An 18,650-nucleotide genomic window follows, 5' to 3' on the forward strand; every position below is an offset into this window, starting at 1 on the left:
TATAAGGAATCAAGATTTAAAAATTAAAAGTGAAAAATTTCTTATTAAATTTGCTTTCTTCATTTCTATTCATTCATTTCTATTGAAAAGCATCAAGAAGTCCTACAGGTTCATTTTATTGAGTTATAACTTTAAAAATAACTGAATAAGCTAAAAGTTCACCACTTGAAAAAAAATTTAAGTGCTATTAAATTAGTTGAGGCAAAAATATATTACGTGGCTCAAAAGTTTGAATTATTTATTATAGTTTTCTCTTAATACAAACCTGAATACCGCGTTATCTTATGCTTCGCTAACCCGTCAGAGGATGACGTCACAAATCTACTGAGAGGCCTTCACTCTCGGTGGCTATGGCTGGACTCACGCTCGTGAGAATGGGAGTTCGAATCCAGCAGGCTGAAGACTCCTCGTGTAGTAATTGGTGACTGGTGCTTTTTAAAGTTTTCGGGTCACAACGTCCTCCATGTTCCTGTCACAAATTGTAACTCTGGGGGTACTGAATGAGAAATAGATTGTTCTCTGGTTGAGGTCAAAATTACGATCAGTGGGTGAATGAATGGGTCCGCCCTGTAAACGGGTGTGACATAAATCGAATTCTTGGCCGTAGATGGCTCCACTGGAAAACAAAAACAATCCCCCCCCTGCTTAAATGGTCGACGACAACAACAACAAATGAACTTCATAAAAACTTGAATTTGTGTAAAGTATAAATTTGAACAGATAGAGTTAATAGCATTAATGATAGATTGAAAAATTTAGAATACTACTGTTTTTACAAAGTTTTAAAAGTTTATTTCTTTAAAGATTTTTTTTTTACTGTAAAACTAAAAAAGCCGCAGAGAAAAAAATCAGTTTACGAAGAGAACTGTAGTAATTTTGTAATATTTTTACAATATTATTGAATTAGTTTAAATATTTACAGTTTACAATAACAATTATTTAAGTCAGGGTTTTTATGTTAATGTATATTTCGCGTAAAAGAAAAAAAGTCAAACTTTAAAAATCGAATATCCACTGTATCGAAAAAGGTGTTGGAGTAATCCCAGCATAGTTTGTAGAGATAAATAAAGTGAAGTGTAGTTTAAAAAAACTTCATTCCTTGGTAACTTTTTACATATCTCCTTTAAAAGTTTTCTGCCAATTTATATCAACAGAGCTTTCTTCCATCTTGTTGGCCTTTCAGCTATTTAAAAAAAAACATTTCTATCTCTTTGAGTATTTGACACATGTTTTTCTCTTCTCGATTTTCAAAAAACATGTAATCAATAATTTAGCATGTTTACGATTGTGAATAAATTACACGCAATCTTTCTAAGATCGATTTTTTCAACCAAAAAAAAAATATTTATAATGATTCAACGCTTATTTATATTATAAAAATCATTATAAATGCTGCTTTCAAAATTGGGTTTTCGAACGCAAACTTAAGAGATTAACCTATACTCCTAATTAAAATTCCGTAGTTGTAAGTTGTTTAGTTTCACATACATCACCAGACGCACACGGATTCTCTTTCATTTCACGTAGGGATGTGTTTTCAGCCGATTGCTGAGCACATACATTTTAAATTGCAGTATTTTACTTTCTTCTTTCTTAATGTTTAGACTCCAGAATGTTTATCATAGAAGCAAAGTGCTTTAAAACAGTCCCAATCATTATAAATATACAATACATTTTATATCAATTCTGAAGAATAAGCAGCTGTTTTACTTCAGAATGACTTGTGTTCAAAGTTTTACTTAAAAAAACATTATGAAAGTTAAAGATGATATTTGGTAAAGAAAATAAAGTTCAAAGTAGCGTTAATAAAAATGTTCCAGTATATATTTACAGATCTATGCAGTCATACACACTGTTTGTAACTATCTTAAGTCACGCGAAAGAACCATCTACCGGGACTAGAAAAATTTTGTAAACTTTTTGGCTGATATCTATAGTATGGAAGGAAAAGTTTCTATCTCGAAAAGACGTGAATATTAAAATCGATGTCATATCATTCACTATAATTTAGTGGCTTTCAAAAGAAGTAAGATTAAAAAAAGGAATTTCGATAAATTGTTCTATTTTATTCTAAATTCTTAAAGTTTAGCAGAGAAAGAAAATTTCTTCCAATGATACCTTATGTACATAAAAAAAACATTTGTTGCTCTTTTTTATTTTTAAATTCCGGAATTTAATATTCACATTTATTTTTATCGAAAATAATTTTTATTACTTTAACAGTATACTTTAGAGCAAAGAATGCACTTTCACATTACTTATTAGCATAGACATTTTGCGAAAAAGTAGTATGTAAAATTTAATAAACACTTTTATTTTATGGAGAAAATTTGAAAAGATAATTTTCCGACATCTTGCGCATTTTAAGAAATTTTTAAGAAAAGTATATTTTGATAAAATTAAAAAGATATGATGCTGTGTGCAAAATGTTTATTCAATAGATTTTTTTTAAATGTTTTTATTTATTATTGGGTTATCTCTTATGCAATTAGCTTCTTTGTGTGGTTCGCTAATTTATACAGCCATTTCTAGTGTGGTTCGCTAATTTATACAGCCATTTCTAGTGTGGTTCGCTAATTTATACAGTCATTTCTAGTGTGGTTCGCTAATTTATACTGCCATTTCTTGTGCGGTTCGCTAATTTATACAGTACCACTTCTAGCATAGTTCGTGATTGATTCAGTCTTGTTTTCTTTAACCGGATCTCATGAAAAAAGAAATTTGATGCCAGCAATTAATGATTATATTACCGTGAATGATCAAAATCAAGGGAATGTCGACTTTCACCGGTGAATGTCAACAATCACACAGTTGCTTAGGTGAATGTCAGATATATATGTTATATCCGACTTTGTATTAATTTATTCGTTGATATTATTGTATTTATTCGATATTTTAATATCTACTGAGGATAGATAAGGAGATACGTCAGAGTTCGGAAATGTATACTGGGAAGTGGCACTTGATCTTAAAAAACATTGATGTAAGGCATACCGGTCAAATATATATCGGGCAGCTGCACTTAACTAGACCTAATATATATTTCGAGCATTCACCAAAGCGACTATTTGATTGTCAATATTCATCACTGGAAGTCTACAACCGCCCATTTCTGTCATTCACAGTAACAAGTACTTTGATTGGTAAAATACCAGAGATAAATTCAAAATGATTTGCTAGAAGCTAATTTTGACCATCTCAACATCTGACCAACTAACCATCTGACCATCTTAACCAACAGTGATTTGTTTTAAACAAAATATCCTTCTACTCATGGCAAACAGACTTATCCTCTTCCTTAGACGAACGTCTACTATATCCCTGAGATCCCATCATCAACTATTCCACTTTTTTTCTTGCTCTTTCCTCGTTTCTGACATTATAACTATCTCCTTCGGCGTTTTCTGATGTTGGTAATCCTTCATATTCTCACCCTTCAAATGCTTTACACTCTAATTTTTCTCTCACGCTGAAATATGCATAACATATTTCAAACATTCCAAGTAAAATATATTTTCTTATTTAAACCTTTTTCAATAAATAAAAATAATTAATATAATCTGTGACATTTTTATACCCCAACCTTGAATTGAGTGAAGAATAAAAGCTATTTTCGGAGATTCCCTCTGCATTTAACACATTAGGATAGAATTCGAATACTTTTATAGGGTTGCTAATGTTTTGGATTCATTGAAATTCGCTATTATTTCTGACACTTTCTTTACCGCCAACACATTTGAATGCTTAGGGCTAAGACAGAGAGCCTTGGCATTGAGTTTAATCAATTAATAACCAATACATGGATTCTTTAACTTTCCTTGACGAAAACTATGTTAACGTACACATGATACTTGCATTTTTGATTTCTTGGTGGATGAAGGTGTCCCGTGGGGTTTAGACCTGCATCCTCCACCCTTCGGGCCATTTTCTAAATTTATTAATTTAAATATACACAAAAATTGATATTTTTTGTACTTTAGAGCTCCGTGTGATTTCAGATTTCTGATATAAAATATTCTTATTTTTTTATCGAAAATATTTCTTCATTATGGTAGTTCCTGTTGTTTAATATCTACATCACTCTGGAATTAAATACGAACATTTGGAAATACATCAATAAACTTCTATAACGGAATTTCTGTATAATCATTCAACTACACCAACAAACCAAATTATTTTAGACTCCTAACGGAACTTACAGTGTATTCTTCAAAATCCTTATAATTCTCTTCATTTTCGTAAGTTCGTAAGTTAATAAGCATGTTTTTTGGTGTAGTTTCTTCATTGTATATTGCCATTTTTAGAACATTTTGCTTCTTTGCATAAAGCAACTCCTAGTGCAGTTCGTTTTATTGTAGAATGCCACTTGTAGTGTGAGTTGCTCCTCCGTCACACTTCTAGCATGTTTTGCTTCTTTTTTGTGAAAAATTTCTAGAACAGTTTGCTTCATAGTAGAGATCAGTTTCTAGTGTACTTTACATTTTTTAGTGGGCAATATCAACTGCTGTTTGTTTCGTTGTAGAGTTATATTTCTAGTGCAGTTTGCTTCTTTGGAGTGAACTTACAACTGTGTCGAAATAATTTTAGATATTATTCAGATAAAAGTTCATACTTTCAAGACCATTTGAATCCCTATTTAGAGCTCATCAGTATATGAAGGAATAGGCTTTGTTTAAATATTATGAAAGAATAGTCACAAATGATTAAATGTTGTAATGAGTTCATAATTTTTAGAGGTTTCTAAGTTAAATAGTCGCTCAGGCAATGCTGTATAGCTTCAAGTTTGCATCTCATGATATCAGGAGGTGGGTATAGATGCCGAATATTTTCATAAAAGATTCAAAAAAATTTAAAATATCCAATTTCTTCAAGTATATATATCAGGTATATATAAATTATCAAGTATAGAGTTATTTCACTTGGTGTTTTATCAATTCATGTTCTATAATTTAAGTCGTTAACATTCAAAAAAAATTTTTTTTCGAGTGAAAAGAATATTTTAGCACTTTAAAGTTTATCTATATGCTGATAGACATCTGGATGTCAACAGATGTTCTTAGCCATATTTGAATTAAATTGTAACGAATTTCTTGGCATAATGCAACATAAATTGTTAATTAAAAATTAGTTCGTTCTTACAAAAGTGAACACTGAATTCAAGTATAAAGTCAAAACATTTGAATCATCTAGCTGCTCATAAAATTATCTATACTACTTAAACATACAACTGAAACAATGAAAAAAATTCGATTTTTTTTTTATTTATAAAATATTAAAATAAAGCTCATAACTTTTCGATAAGTCGCATAAGAATTTTATCTCTAGTGACAAAAGTGTCTCAACATTTTATTACAATAGACAAAATATATTTTTATTCTTCTTTTGTCTAAAGAGAAAAATAAATTGTTAAGTTTCGGACCAATGGTTGACGAGTTCCCTTTTTTAGATCCATCTGACATATTTGAAACGGAAAATAAAATTTAAGGGCATCAGATACATTTATTTCTACTACAAATTTGTGATTCGAATACATGATGAGACGCCAATATTAAGAATTTATATTCCTGGGTGAGAGACTAGTACGATATTTCATCTTTTGGCGGAAAAAAAATAGAGAGTGTGGTAGAGAGTTATTGATACTGCTCGCTCTTATGTTTCAGTGTAATGTGTATTTGAATTGCGAAACTTGTATCATAAAAACATATCATAGCAAATGGGCTTCGTTTATGTCCATCACAGACAATTTTGATGGGTGTAGAGTTTTGATGTAAAGTTATTGCGTTTATGACTCTTCTTTTGTTTGCAATTTTCATTTTCTATTGCAATTGTGTGATGTTTCTGCATCAGACTTGCGGCAGTTTTCCAAATTTAATACCTTTTTATTTCTTATATTTGTTTATTTCGTTTTTAATCTTCTATCCATTTTTTAACATATCTGCGCCGTTTAGTGAATTATTTACAGTACTTTAAATGCCGGTGAAAAATATATTGTGGATGAAATTTATTGATAATGTCTTTCCTATACTTCTAAATTGATCTCCCTATTGATCTTCAGAAACTCTATGCTAATATGCAACAACACAGAAAAATTCCAAAATCTGTCTGCAGATAATATATTTTGTGTTCGAATGTTGCGTTTGGTTAGTTCGCTAGTTTAATGCAAAATTGTTTCATACTACAATGCATGATAAAATTAAGTGCACTGTAATAAAAAAAATATTTAAAACAAATTAACTAACACTTAATTTTAAAAAAAACTTAACTAATGAATATGAACTGTTAAGACAGAAGGGGAAAGATCAATTTTTATTCCAGGGTTCAAAAAAAAAATTTCGGTTGAATCGAAGATCAACGCCATTCGTCGTAATTCAACGCACACTGTTAAAAGAAATCATAGAAAAATTCGGTCAGTGTCTAACAAAAAGTGCGTAAGACACTGAGTGTAAAAATAAATGATGGCCATAAAGTCATCTAGACCATAAAAATAAAGTCTTATCCGTGAGTTTTTCTTCGTAAAAAATGGTCTAATGACAGTAAATTAAAATTATGGTTTTAAAAGTTATCTTTAGTTCGAGTTAAGACTTTGTTTGTCGAATCAAATTGAACCGCAGTCTAGTGCTACCATCTGTAGGGCAGTAAAGGAGTAGGAGTTGGGGTTTACAAATGAAGAGAGCTTCGAAAGAGAGGCTCCTTGTTGTCTTCTAGGATCAAATTTAGGACCTTTGAGTTTGTTGCCTGACGTTGTAACCGATATGGAAAAAGGTGTGCACCACCGTATTAAGTCGATTGTAACTACCACAATAGGAAGTTGTTTGAAGTCCAATTAAATAATTAGCATAGACGAAGTTATAGGCATAATTTTGTTTATGAAATAGTTATAAGTTAGTACAAATTCGGATAGGTAAAATATTTTTTATTTATAATTTATTCTTACACTTTTTTTCATTAACTTAAATGTAAAGTATTTTTTGTTTGAGAAAAAAGTAGAAAAAAGAACAATTAATAAAAATATATTTAATTTAAGATACATATGTGAAATTGATTGTGATTATTTTATAAACTTTTAAATTAGATTTTTGTAGTATTATTTGAATACGAATTTTAAACTAAATAGGCAAAGAAACTTATTTAAAAGTTTTAGATGGTACAAAGTTATAAAACAATTACATTAATGTCGCAATGATCAGTATACCTCTAAGGATATTTTGATGTCAGCACTATAGTGGGTGCGAGCCGGGTGCAGAATTTGTATCGATCAGTCTCACTATGATTGGAACCCGGTTCAACTCATTGAGAGGCGAGCACTCTATCCCATAAGCCACCACAGCTTTTTTGTTGCAGTTTGTTATTAGCAAGAGTATAGAAATCTTTTCTTAAAAACTGGCCGTATGAACTAAAGGCCAACTTTCCGAATTTTTGTAAAATCGCATATTTTTTCTAAATTATTAATAACAGTAAAACTAACACTCAAATTTTTACTATTATGCTATGTTGATGATTATATCAGCATTTATGTAATATAGAATGTCTCGTTCTTTTTGGTAATTATTAAACTTTCTTAAATATTTTTAATTAAATGGAAAGAATGTTTTGATCCTAATCGTACATAATTTTGAGAAAATTCGCAATATGTATAACTTTTTACCTATAAACCTTCATTTATTAATGTTAATAAATTCACTAATTTATGAAATAAATTGACATAACTGATTAATAATTTATTAATTCATATGCTATAAAGAAATATAATAGATTAAAAAATAGAGATAATAAATTATTTGTTAAACCAAACTGAAATGCAATAAAATTCTTTTCGGTTATATTTAAGCAAATAAATGCAAGAAATTCAGTATACTTTGATGAGCGGAATGGCAACATTATCAATCCAATATATCCACTAACTTAACAAAACTGAGTATAAGCAAAAGAAATAAATTTTATTAATTAAATTTCCTTCTTATCAAAATCATAACTTTACACACTTCTGTCAATGAAGATAAAATTGCTTCCTTTTAAGTAAATATATTTATTAGAAGTTTGATAAACTACCTGTCTTCCAACTTTCATTGTTACAAAGGAAGTAGTTTATCACATATTTTGACAGTTGTTTCATTTAAAGACAGTTTTTGATAAAAGTGGTGAAAGTTTGCAAAATATATCTCTTTTTTAAAAAAAAAAAAGAAAAGGAATAAATTTATTCTCCAATAAAGAGAGTATAAATATTTTGATAACAAGTGCTGTAATAAGATGCATTGCTTTCATTTAATATAAGTTTCAAACAGTAAATATTAATAACAAACGTTATTGTAAGAACCAATATGACAAGTTTATTACTTATAGCATTGAAGAATCACTTTCCATACATAAATCGTAAAATTTTTTTTACGTGTACTGTATCTATCAATTTCTTTTGATGAAAAGAAATTTTTTCCGGTTCATTAAATTAGATTATTCTTACAATAATAATTGCTAACGATGATGATTAATGATTCTGATGTCGTTGTTTCTAATCCCACATGGTTTAAGTAATTAATGCAGTAATTATATTATTCTATTATTATACACTTAGAGCGAGATCGATATCGATGTAGCATTTACAAACGCATTAACCTTACTTGTATATCCCTGGATTTATACAATGCATTATTTTAAGAAACACTCTCTATTATCCGAAGTTAAAATAAACTCAGACTTCTAAGATCAAAATCAATAGAGAACCATTGTTTCCACTTTTACGACATTGTAGCAATCTCAACGAGAATGTGACCAAAGAAGAATGCAATTCAACAGACGCCACCCCCACACCATCATTCCACTTACAACTCGCCCCAGTTCACTCCCCTTAAAATTCCCTACCATCTTAAAACACGTGACATACTCTAGACTCAAAGTACACAAAGGAACAGGAATTTCTAAATTACAGGGAAAATTTCACCCCGTCTACTCTCACGGCAGGGATGTATTTTCCAAAGAGGGATTCTTGGGACTAACGTTCACTATCTTTGGCGATGAGAAAGAATGATGAAGATAGATTAAAGTCAAAACGTCAGCCAGAGCTTGGTGGCTCTATATAACTAATGAGATCTCTTTGGCGAGATCCTGTGTTGCGGCTTTCCGCATGTTCGGTGTGGTGTGTTTAGTGCATGGTACGTTGTTGGGGATTCAAGCAATCTATTAAAAGTGATGATACTATCAACATCCGAATTCTGCTTTACTTTAATGTACTACACTATATAATCTAATGAGTATGTAAGAGATTTAGTTTAGATTGTATCGAAATCAAGAAATTAATTATAAGATTAAATTAAGAGCAACGCTGATGTAGAAATGAAAGGAAATGTATTTACTTATTCTATACCAAAATTAAATTGTTAAAATTGTTGGTATAATTTTTTGTTTAAAAGATTTAATGATGTTTAAAAGTGTAACTTATTTAACTTTTAAGCAACCTTAATGTCTTACATGTAACAAAACACAATTGTTAAATGCCTATAATATAAAAAATGTAAAGCACTGATGCCAATGCTTTAATGGTCAAACTATCATTAGTTATTTGAAACTTGAAATATTGAGAAATCTAATGAAAACAACAAAGTTAATAAGAACATTTTACTCATATAAGACGTCTCTTTCGAAAAGTTAGAGGAATTGACGAGTCCTTATAAGTTGAAACAAATTCCTGAGTGGAAAAACTAATAATTGTCGCAGTTTCTATAATATTACATAAAGCACCTTGCTTCAGGGACGAAAAACATCATTCTCATGATGATCATTCAGCATACATAGATAAAATGTATTTAAGTAAATAATGCATATTTTTCTTCAATTTCACTTGATTTCCGTAGCGTGAGTAATTAAATGATATCTATTCCAGTCAAACTCGTTAAAATAAGTCATGATATCTTCTTTCTAACTAACTTCTTCTTTGTACTGTCCAGTAACAAAAAATCGCTGTGTGTGAGCTTATTTTAACGAGTTTGACTGGAATAGATATCATTTAATTAATATAAGTCATGAATATGATGATATCACATGACCAAATAAGTCATGATATCTTCTTTCTAACTAACTTCTTCTTTGTACTGTCCAGTAACAAAAAATCGCTGTGCGTGAGCTTATTTTAACGAGTTTGACTGGAATAGATATCATTTAATTAATATAAGTCATGAATATGATGATATCACATGACCAAATAAGTCATGATATCTTCTTTCTAACTAACTTCTTCTTTGTACTGTCCAGTAACAAAAAATCGCTATGCGTGAGCTTATTTTAACGAGTGTGACTGGAATAGATATCATTTACTAACTCACAATACGGAAATCAAGTGAAATTGAAGAAAAATATGCCTTATTTACTTAAATACAATTTGTCTGCTGAAAGATCATCATGAGAATGATGTTTTTCGTCCCTAAAACAAGGTGCTTTATGTAATATTATAAAATGTTAAAAAGTCAAAAAATCAAATAATAAAAGTATTTTTTTAAAAACATTTTCTTTAAATATTTTTAAAAATATTTCATTTCAATAATTTTTCTTCTTCTCTTTTTATTAATCTTTATTACATAATTTTTCATGTTTTATCCATATTTTTAATTTATTTGATGAGTTCTATATGCTTGCAGTTTATGCGCAGTAAATAAAATTTATTATTTTTTCTTAATTTTCTTCGTTTTTTTTTTCTCTTTTCTTTTTATCCTTTTAGTCTTTATTGTACTCTCACTCTCTCTGCATATATCTATGTATTTATATCTTTTACAATTTAGTCAGTATTTATGAACTTTCATGATTTTTTCCTGAACCCGTTTTTTACGAGCACTCGATAATAACGAGCAAATTTTGTGGTCCTTTCGTGCTCGTTACAGCGAGTTTGACGTAGAAGCTAGTATATGCTTTATTACATATTTCCTTATAATATTAGATTGTAATTACAGACATTAAAAAGTTATTTCTGATTGTTAATACGAAATTTTATGCTATTTTCATTTATTCTAAGGAAATAAATATATTTTAAAATGAGTTTAATTTTTCTTTCAGTTAACCTATGCTGATACACATCCTATGTATACTAGAGAAAATTATCCAAATTTTTTCCGTGTTGTGCCTAGCGAAACTGCTTTCAATCCTGCAAGAGTTTCTCTCCTAAGGCATTATAATTGGAGCAGAGTAGGAACTTTGTATCAAAATTCCCCCAGATATGATTTGGTAAGTACACATGCCGTAGAAAATGTTCGCAATTTGGTTATTCAATATCCATTAAAGTTTCACTAGCATTCACAGATCCAAATCACCCACTGGTTTAATTTTTTAACCATCTATTAAACGCATTTCAAGCTTTTGCTCAAAAAGAACTTGCAGATCTGAAATACTTTAGATAATTTAAAAATTTTACAAATTATTTTTAAAAAAATATTGGAAAAAAATTGTGTCTTCTACCACTCTGATAATAAGATCATTAAGGAATTAAAAACCATAGAGCTGTTATAAATGTCCTTCCAGTGAAATAGAAGCAGCTCAAAAAAATCCCTTAAAACTGGGCGAGCAATTAAAACAAAAAGTTCTAAACAGCGGCAAACATTCAGGTACCTTCTTCTTCGCAAGCGGTCAAAAAAATTTTCTACTTAAGTTTATATAAGGAAGAATAGCAATCTCGTAACTAAAAAAACATAAATCAACTATCTCGCGAAAAACATAAGAATCTTGTAACTAAAATCTTGTGCCGAAGCATGCGCAATGCCGTCTATTGGGAGAAATATGTGAAAGAAAGTGGTTATTTGAAAGATAAAGAATTTAAACAATGGTGGTCAATATTTTGATGTAAAATAAATTATAACCTTCCATTATCTCTAAACTCGACACAAAGAGATTTTTCGAAAAAAAATATTATATTAAAAGGTGAAATATCAATTACATTTGGTGGAAGTTAAAATGGAAACATTCCCCTTCAATCGCTCTTAACGGTAGCTTTCCTGCATTACACCTTTAGCGCCTGAAGTCTGAAGTGAGGGAATACAACTCAGCATTGATCCTACGGGAAATTTCCCTTCTTCATGCAAATCCTTAAGTCCTTTGGAACTTCCTCTTACGTTAGATTTTGGCGAAAGAGAAAACATAGAGTAGATACTAAAATAGACAAGGATGTATTATTAATTTTTTTTTCAACATTGAATAGAAGGAAACAAAATAATATAAGATAGGACAAATAGATCTAAAGTTAAATGGTTTTTCGTCAAAAAAGCACTCATTTTGACATATACTTACTTACCCATCTGGCATCACTGTTTAGAAAAATGAAGTTTGTTCTCTATGTATTATTTTACTCTTCAAATACATTAAAAACAGGTCAATGGATGAGTTTGAGTTATATTTCAGAAGTTGCAAGAGCACAATACTATTTTTGACTTAAACTTGTTTACACTTTTAACATTGTTATCTTATAGAGATCTAAACAAGTGAAATCTTTATCACTGAATGCATTTATGTTTTTACTCTGAGATCAAGTACCTGCCAATAAAATTAATAGTTCCAAAAATGAGATGTTAATATTTTAAACTTAAACTTCTTACAAGTTTTTATATTGATACATAGTGGAGATCTAAACAAATGAGGTTTTAATTACTGTATACATTTTTATACGCTGTAATAAAAAAAATTTATTTGTTGATAACACTAATAGTTCAAAAATTGCAATGGTTTTTTTATGTTACAATTTTTGATTTAAATTCGTTTAAAATTTTCTTCTAATCTATTTACTCCATTGGCACCAAATAGAAAGAAAAACTGCTAGGCATTTGTGTATAAAGAGTACATTTTTTTAATTGATACTGTTGTCGAGCTACTGACTCATTAAAATATAAATTAAGAATTTTTAAGGAAAAAGCAAAACTAAAAACAATTTTGATTTATATTCAAGTATATAATGCAATGGTCATTGTTGTAATCATACGTTTATGTCATTATCTAATGTGTATTGATTACAGTACTTTTTTTTCTTTCTAGCCCCACAGTAAACTTTTAACCGATTTAGATAGTGCCGATATTGTAATCGCGGAAACTCAAGGCCTTGTTGAAGAACTGCAGCATGAGTTATTGAAACTCAAAGTAAGTTCAAAATTATTGCCTCATTTATTAATATTAGCATTTTAAGATTTTAATTAATAATATATTAGACTAGCTCTCTCTCTCTCTCTAACCAGCGCAACTCTAAGCCCTCCGTTCGCTACAGCTCAGCAACCCCGATGATTTCTTTACAATAAGTGCTGTTTCTTGGCACAAAATAGTTATTTTCTACGAAAGTTGAAATTATTTACTTAATATCCACATTGTACTAAAAAGAATTCTGCTTGTTTACACTTTGCTCCCAATTTCCTAACACCGAAATTAAATTTCTCAAATTATATGTTTCTTTTGATTCAAATTTGATTGGAATGAAATGATTGAGATCTAATTGTAAACATAAAAAACTTTGTTTAGTAATCATTTCCTGAAATAACATTTAAAATTGAATGTATATTGTTATAAGGTGAGGTTGGTGAGGTTTATAAGAGTAATTTAATACAATAAAGTTGATAAAAATTTAAATGTAGTGCAGTATTTAAACATAAATTTATTAAACAACTTCACTAAAAATTGAAATTTTTTATGTGAAATAATATTTTGAATTAATTATGGAACTAGAAAATAAGTTAACTAGAAAATTGCTTTTTAGAAAGTTAATAGTCCTAATAAAGCCGTAATAAAGAATAATAACGTGCATCAACATGAATATTTTACCAATATGGCTCTCCTATTGTTTCAGAAAAAGGTTTCGAATGATTTTAGAACTTAAATGCAGACGACTTAGTGTCGTCAACCAAGCTCAACCATTGAAAATATCTTGAAATATTTTAGAGAATCGCAAAATTGTAAGATGATAAGAAACTTTGCTTGAGAAAACATAAAAATGTGCAGCCATTTTTCTTCTAAAGCAGCTACGATAGTCTTAAATGGTCTCCTTCAGAGCTGTGAAGTCGGTAGTTGAAATGTTTTACTCCGACTCATACTTGTTTAAAATTTTTGCAACTCGAAAAATAAATTTAAAAACAAAATGTGTTATCACAAAAAAAGTATAACTGTGCAAACTTATAATAGCTGATATCAATACATATATGTTTGGTGAATATTCTTTGGCCATAAAACTATTATTGACTTATCTATGTCTATTTTACTAAATTTCTGTTTTAACGAAAAAAATTGGTTTTGAAACTTACAAGTCAAAAGATGAATTATTACGAATTAATTTAATATGATCTTTTAATATAATCAATGCTGTAATAAATCAATCAGAAATTTAAAAACGTTCATTCATGATAAACCAATTTTGTAAATTAAATAATTTAAATCTTTGTTACATTGTTCATTTGAGTAATATTTCTTGTTATATAATTGTAAAAATTTGTCAGAATATTTTTCATAAGATAAAAAATCTTTTTTCAATCTTTTTATCTACGGACCGAAAAGCTTTTCACTAACCAGAGTCTAGCAAATTCTTTGATTCAATTCCGACCCTACAGATCTATTCTCCCTCAATGATAATAATATGATAGAAATTATGAATAAATCACCAATCCACCAATTATTCATGAATCCCCTCATCTCTCTTAATATATTATAATAATATATATTTTCAACATCAAGCAAAATTTTATTCCTTCTATGAAGTTTGCTTGGTATAATGATTTACTGAACAAATCAAATTTTGAAAGTTTTTATTATTTTTTTTAGACTAAAGATGTTAGAATTATATTAGGAAACTTTGATGAAGATTGGGCGAGAAGGATATTTTGTGAAGTAAGTTTACATGTTTTATTACTGTTTCAAAAAAAACAACAAATAATTAAAGATTTTTTTAATGTTAAATACAAATGAATGACATTCATGTTAATAAGTTGGCATACAAATTACGTATAAAAATTAACTAGAAGAATTTATAATAATTTTTTTTTTCAATATTAGTGCACGGAGTTTAAACTAAAGTAGACTTATTTATACTTTTGTTTCAATGAATTTTTAGAAAAAGAAACAAACGAATTTATATTCTCATCCTACAAAATAAAACTGTCATTAGTTATTTCTTTTTAAATAAGCTAAAATGGAAATTCAAAACTTGTTGCACATTTAAATAAAAATGTGTATATTGACCATTGAATATAACTTCTCAAAACTTTGAAAGAATAAAAAAAACTCGGGTGAAAAGTTTCTGATATATAAATACTCAATGGATTCATTCTATTTATGCACCTTAAGCCGATAGTTCTATTTCAAAATTTTAAGGAGGTCAAATCAACTGAGGGTGAAATAATTATATTTGATCTTATATTTTTCTTCATCGAAATCTAACACATCTCATGAAATATGGATTAAGTGAACTGTTCCTTCTTTGGAATTCAATACCATTTTAGAAAATATCACTTGACTATACTCCTTTTAGCAATTCCAATTGGTATTTTTTTAAATCCATCTTTCTAAGTCTCTGAAAGAATTTTTTTTCTGTTATGAGGATGGAAAATATATTTGAAATCCACCATTTCTAAATGATTGGAGTATTTGAGACTAAAATTTTTTTTTTTTTTTTTTTTTTTTTTGAGCTAGGAAAGAGAATACATTTTACGAATAACTTAAATTGCGAAAATTTTGCGTGCTTTTATTTTATATTTTTATAGAAAGGAATTTTCTTCTAAAAATAACCCAAATTGAGTATATTTTGTGTAAACTCAACTGTTTTGTACAAGTTCCATTACAAAAACATTAAAAAATTTCGTGGCAGAATTTAAATGTAAAATACCTTTTAGAAATAATGTCAAAAACCAATAAAAGATTTTTAAGAGAAAAAAAAAGGATATTTCAGTTTTATAAAAGGATATTATTAGTGTGCATCGTTTTTTAGTGCTGAGAAAAAAAATGAGCATGTGTACACATGTGAGATATATGTTTAAATGGCCTTTATATGGAATTGCACAAGAAGTTCTGAAAAGAGTTTAACTACATGATTCGTATTAAAAATTAAGTCCAGAAAGTATGCGCATTAGGAGCCACAAATTAATTTCAATAAAAGAAGACACAATAATATTTTATTTTATGACCGTCGTTAAGCAACCGACACAATTTTGGGGTTACGACTACTGGTGTCCAACTCTGCAGCCTCGTAATTTTGAAACCAATCCAGAAGACAAGGAAACTTCTGGAGATCATTGGGAGAAAATTGTCTTCGTGGAGGACTTTTTGCTGTTGAACTAACCGGCATTTGCATTACATGGAGAAAAAAAACACGGAAACCTCCTACGGTTATCCCAACTGCAAGGGGACTTTAACCCCTGATCCGTCTACCACTGAGGATATTTTACGTCAGCACTGTGGTCTGATCTTTCTCCGAATCTATTCTCTGCAGATAATAAAATAACGAATAAATATAATAATATCAGCGAATAAATTACTATCAAATCGGATAGAACAAATATTTTGGACATTCACCAAAGTGACTATAATCCGGTTGAAGTTGAAATTCTCTTGATTTCGGTCTGTGCATTTTAAACTCTTTTTAAATATTTTCATTTAGCATTTCTAAATAATTTTTAATAGATGTATGGACAATAATAGCGTTTACTCTTGTAGGAAGTCATATTTCTTCTCCTCATTAAAAAAAAACTTGATTTCTCATGTTACTAGATACTTTATAAAAAATTCGGCTAAAATTCAGAGAGGAAAATATCCTCTTTTGATAAATTCCTGTTCATGCATATATAAAGTTATTTCTCGAGAACATAGTTACAGAAAATATCCGTTTTTCCCTTCGAATTTCGCTGCCCGGACATGTTTTTCAATAATTTGTTATTTCTTTCATAAATGAATAGCCACCCAGGCGGTGTGGTGGAAGGAATCTTTGCTTAGAGTCTTTGCCGGGATTTGACTCATCGTTCTAAAAGGTGGTTTTCAGATTAGATTGAACTTAATCTGATCGAACCTTAGTGACTCGAGTTTAACTTTAATACTAATAAGAGTAGGAAAAGTTTTTACTTTTCTTCTGCTAAATTACTACAGAGAATTCACTGAGCAAATTTTACAGAACCTTAACGTTTTCAATTAATTTGAAATTACGGATGGAACTCCTGCTACATGATTTCCAGTAGATTTCCGTATGTTTTTAACCGAGAATATTTTTATAGTGGAGGGGGGAGGGGAGTTTTGGAAGAAACATTTTCACAAATGCACCCGTTTTGAAAAAAGCATTAGTGGGAAAGATGTAGGTAGGTACTGTTATTTACGTCGCACTAGAGCTGCACAATGGGCTATTGGCGACGGTCTGGGAAACATCTTTGAGGACGATCCGGAGATATGCCATCATAATTTTGATCTTCTGCCGAAGAGATGGCTCCCTTACTTTGGTAGTTCGACGAGGAAAGATGTAGTAGGAGAAAAATATATTCGCTCAGAGAGCGATCTGATATTTTACAGTAAAGGAAAAAAATTCAAGCTCCCTTTATTTTGATTTCAGGCTTATAAACTTAAAATGTTCGGACGTAAGTACCAGTGGATCATAGTTGGAATGTACACAGAAAGATGGTGGGAGAAAGTCTCACAAGTAAATTGCTCGACGTGGGAAATAATGGAAGCAATGGAAGGATTAATTTCTCTGGACGTATTACCTCTCAGCAGCTCAGAGAACATCACCGTCTCTGGACTGGTAAGTACACATGTTTGGCATTCTTTTTACTGGGCACATAATCAAAAATAGAATTGAATAACTATTGATCTAATGGTCGGATTTTAACACAGTACAATGCGAAGGTTTGATGCCCTAACCTTAACCCATTAATGTAAACGATAGTTTAATTAACAAAATTAGACAATATTTTTTATCATCTATAACTGTCTAATTTTAAGTGACAAAATCCAAAATTGGAATGGAGTTTGTCCTTGAGAAGTGAGAATTTTAAAAAAAAGTACGAATATTTTGACACGATTCAGTGTGAAAAAAAGTTAACATTTAGTGTTCTAATTATATGTCTAATTACATCTTATTATTATATGTCTAACTATTTCACTATTTATGAAAAAGAATTTTATAAGTTGTTTGTCCTTTTTTTTTCTATCTTAGTTCAATGTATTTTTCCCTCCTTTCGCTTCTTTGTCGGTTTTGTTTTTTAGTTTAAATTTCACTCTAAGCTTTGTTTTTGCTTCTCCTTTGAGGGTTAAAGTCTCAGAGTCGTATTTTATGGCTTTGCATTTCAAAATTTCTAGACACGATAGACGTGGATTCTCTTCCCTTACTATACTTCTTGGAGTTTCTTAAGCCATTCATAAGATTTATTTATTTATTTTTTTTGCATTTTTTGATTCTAAACCTTTAATTGAACTCTGAACTTTTGCCGAGCTTTGCTCCTCCCCTCCCTGTAGTAACCATCATATAGAAACCTTTTCAATTTTACACTATTTGATCTCAGATATGGGCCGTTTAGGAAGAGTGACATTCGTTTTTTTTATGATTCATTATCATTAATTTTTATGATTCATTAAAAATTCGTTGGCAACATCTGTGTCGGTTGCGTGTATTTTCGTTTCCTGAAACAATTTTAGCAGTTTTAAATTGTAATAAATAATTCTTTTTCATCAAA

General features: G+C 29.5%; 1 protein-coding gene across 2 annotated transcripts in view; it reads left to right on the forward strand.

The window, feature by feature from the left end:
* LOC107448832 (gamma-aminobutyric acid type B receptor subunit 2) overlaps positions 1–18,650 on the forward strand; it is a 292,812-nt gene that overhangs the window by 182,157 nt on the left and 92,005 nt on the right. For both annotated transcript variants that reach the window (XM_043051303.3, XM_016064184.4), the window contains exons 3-6: positions 11,038–11,205; positions 13,000–13,101; positions 14,764–14,829; positions 17,531–17,719. In XM_043051303.3, the coding sequence (XP_042907237.3) occupies positions 11,038–11,205; positions 13,000–13,101; positions 14,764–14,829; positions 17,531–17,719 (525 nt within the window). The remainder of the gene's footprint in view (positions 1–11,037; positions 11,206–12,999; positions 13,102–14,763; positions 14,830–17,530; positions 17,720–18,650) is intronic.

Source organism: Parasteatoda tepidariorum, chromosome 2 (assembly GCF_982258835.1).
Source record: "Parasteatoda tepidariorum strain Cologne lab strain chromosome 2, Ptep-v5.0, whole genome shotgun sequence".
Lineage (NCBI taxonomy): Eukaryota > Metazoa > Arthropoda > Arachnida > Araneae > Theridiidae > Parasteatoda > Parasteatoda tepidariorum.